The 3,493-nt window shown below is 37.8% G+C and overlaps 1 protein-coding gene across 1 annotated transcript; it reads left to right on the top strand.

Moving 5' to 3' along the window:
- Window positions 1–6: 6 nt before the first annotated feature.
- Window positions 7–3,043, top strand: LOC121918063 (protein PRR14L-like; the record flags this gene model as incomplete). Its single annotated transcript, XM_042444172.1, has 3 exons — window positions 7–1,574; window positions 2,619–2,784; window positions 2,894–3,043. Coding segments are annotated over exons 1-3 (1,791 nt in total), but the record flags the coding sequence as incomplete, so codon positions are not given.
- Between the last annotated feature and the right edge of the window lie 450 nt (window positions 3,044–3,493).

The raw sequence follows: 3,493 nt of genomic DNA on the forward strand, positions 1-3,493 counted from the left end.
GGTCAGTCGGTCATCCCTGAAGTTGAGGCACCTCTGGATGAGACATCGAAGGGTCAGTTGGTCATCCCTGAAGTTGAGGCAACTCTGGACGAGCCATTGATGGATCAGTCGGTCATCCCTGAAGTTGAGGCACCTCTGGACGATCCATTGATGGGTCAGTTGGTCATCCCTGAAGTTGAGCCATTGATGGGTCAGTTGGTCATCCCTGAAATTCAGCCATCAATGGGTCAGTCGGTCATCCCTGAAGTAGAGGCACCTCTGGACGAGCCATCAATGGGTCAGTCGGTCATCCCTCAAGTTGAGGCACCTCTGGACAAGCCATTGATGGGTCAGTCGGTCATCCCTCAAGTTGAGCCATCGATGGGTCAGTCGGTCATCCCTGAAGTTGAGCCATTGATGGGTCAGTTGGTCATCCCTGAAGTTGATCCATCGATGGGTCAGTTGATCATCCTAGATGTTCAGCCACTGGTCGATAAGCCATTGGTCAGGCAGTCAGTCATCCCTCAAGTTGAGCCATTGATGGGTCAGTTGGTCATCCTAGATGTTCAGCCACCGGTGGACAAGCCATTGGTCAGTCAGTCGGTCATCCCCGAAGTTGAGCCAAAACGCTCTTTGAAAGGGAGGCGGACCTTTGAAATTGGACGCCATTTTAGAGGCGCTTCCCTTCGGACGGTGCCAAAAAACGTGCAGCGGAGCCCTGCTTCGCGGAGCACAGCAGACGATATGGAAAACGGCGTCATGTGCAGCAGTTCGGTGCAACCGAAGAGATTCAGGGTGGGGCGTGCCAAAGAGTCCGCCATCTTGAGGGAGATGTCTTCGCTAGCTTCGGACAGACTGTTTGAGCCTGCGAGAAATGCTGCGCCGCTCTCAAATCGCGCCGGGCCGGAGAAATACGGAAACAAAATGGTACCGAAAACATTCTTTTCCACGGCGGCGAAGTTGCGCCCCCTTTGGATTGACGCGAACAGCGGCGGCGTCTTCGAGAAGTTTACCTCGCCGTCCTGGATTTACTTGCTAGAATCGGCTGCCATTTCCGTTTTCGGGATCAGCAGGAAGACCAACTTCACTTTCGGGTCCATCGCCGCCATGGCGCCGTACAACACGAAAACCGTTTCCACGAAGTCGCCGTGGAGTGTTGCGTACGGTTCGACGTGGAGGGACATGCGTGTGCGACCACCTTGCGAGTTTCCGTTCCACGTCGCGCCGCTTTGCGCCGATCTGGACGCGGTGAAGGACGGAAGGTGCGCCATCGCTCGCCACCACGCGTTGGGACTCCAGACCGTAATGGCATTGCTTTTCCCGGGCTGCTGGCGCCTCTTGGCGAGGAAACGGCGTCAACCGAAAAGATTCGTGTCTGTCCGGAGACTCACCTTCCTCCGATTTGACGGGGCTTCAAAGGACGCAGATCCCTCGGTGCAATTTTTCACATCTTTGCATTCGGCGTTCGACGCAGATTTGCCGCTGTGGGACCGTCTCGACCCTCGTTCCATGCCTCCTTCCGAAATCTGCGCAGATTCGGCGACTGTGACCGCAAAGCAACCGACGCCGCGGCGTGGTTTCGCACTCCATAACAGGTAATACATAATCAATATATCTGTAAGTATCTCTCTATTTGTGATTTAAAAAATTATTGATTAATTTATTTGTAATTTATTTGATAATATTTAATTGCAAATTAATTTGTAAATTTATTTATTTGTAAATTTATTTATTTGTAAATTAATTGGTGAAATTTGCTTATGAATTTATTTTCAAATTCATTTCTAAATTTATTTATTTGTAAATTTGTTAAATTTACTTGTAAATTTATTTTCAAATTCATTTTTAAATTAATTTGTAAATTTATTTATTTGTAAATTAATTTGGAAATTTTACTTATAAATTTATTTTCAAATTCATTTGTAAATTTATTTATTTGAAATTAATTTGGAAAATTTATAAATTCATTTGGAAATTTACTTATGAATTTATTTGTAAATTGTATTTGTAAATTTACTTATAAATTTATTTGTGAATTTACTTACAAATCTACTTGTAAATTCATTTATAAATTCATTTACAAATATATATGTAAATTTATTTGCAAATTTACGTCTGAATTGTTTTGTAAATCTATGTGTAAATTTATTTGCAGATTTATTTATACATTTATTTGTACGTTTATTTTTTTTGTAAGCAAATTTCCAATTTATCAATTTATTTGTAAATTCATTTGTAAATTAATTTATCTATCTATTTATTTATTAATATATTTATTTGTAAATTTATTCACATTTCTATATATTTATAAATTTATTTATATATTTACTTATTGATTTATCAATTTTTTTATTTATTAATACATTTATTTGTAAATACACATATTTTATCTGTATAGTTATAAATTTATATATATATATCAATTTATTTATGTATTTAATATATTTATTTGTAAATTTATTCATATATTTTATCTGTATATTTATTTTTTATATCAATTTATTTATCAGTTAATTTATTTATTTATTTATCTAGCCATTGACTTTGTAAATTTATTTATAGATGTATTTATAATTTATTTTTACATTGATTTATAAATGAATTTGTGAACTGATTTGTCTCTTTTTTGCTCTTCTTAGGTGGGGAATTCACTTTTGCGCCTCGTTGCCGACCTCCCCCTTGATTCGCGAATCGGCGCGGTCCCGCCTCCGACTTTCACCTCCTGAATTTCCGCAGCGTCCGTCAGACAAACCGGACGCCGCCATCCCCGCGTTCCCGGAGAGCGACGACACCCCGCGCCAAGAAGTGAGTCGCGTCTTCTTCTAACCGTGTCTCGCTCGGACGCGCCGTAATTACGTAATTCCTCATCTCTCGTTTTATCTCTCTCTTTCGTTTTTTTCCCCTCGCAATGAAGGCTGAATCGGAGGAGAAGAAGCCAAAGAGAGTCTCCCAGATCCGGATTCGAAAGACGGTACCGAAGCCGGACCCAAACCTCACCCCTATGGGGCTCCCCAGGCCGAAAAGGTGCGCGGTCCGCCATTTTGGCATGGAAATAGTAACTGATGTATTTTAGTTAAATATTTCGTTGTATATTAAATATTAGTTAAATATTATATTTTAATTAAATATTTAGTTGTATAATCGTTATGTGTTACTTAAATATTAATAAATGTATTTTAGTTAAATATTTGGTTGTATATTAGTTAAATATAAACTGATGTATTTCAATAAAATATTTAGTATATTAAATATTAAACGTATTTAAATTATATATTTAGTTTTATGATTGTTAAATATTAATTAATGTATTTTAGTTAAATGTTAGTTCAATGTTGACTGATGTATTTTTGTTAGATATTTAGTTGTATATTAGTTAAATATTAATTAATGTATTTTAACTAATATTTAGTTAAATATTAGTTAAATATTAATTAATGTATTTTAGTTAAATATTTAGTTAAATATTAGTTAAATATTAACTGATGTATTTTAGTTAAATATTAAATATTAATTA

Source organism: Sceloporus undulatus, unplaced genomic scaffold, assembly GCF_019175285.1.
Source record: "Sceloporus undulatus isolate JIND9_A2432 ecotype Alabama unplaced genomic scaffold, SceUnd_v1.1 scaffold_3618, whole genome shotgun sequence".
NCBI classification, from domain to species: domain Eukaryota; kingdom Metazoa; phylum Chordata; class Lepidosauria; order Squamata; family Phrynosomatidae; genus Sceloporus; species Sceloporus undulatus.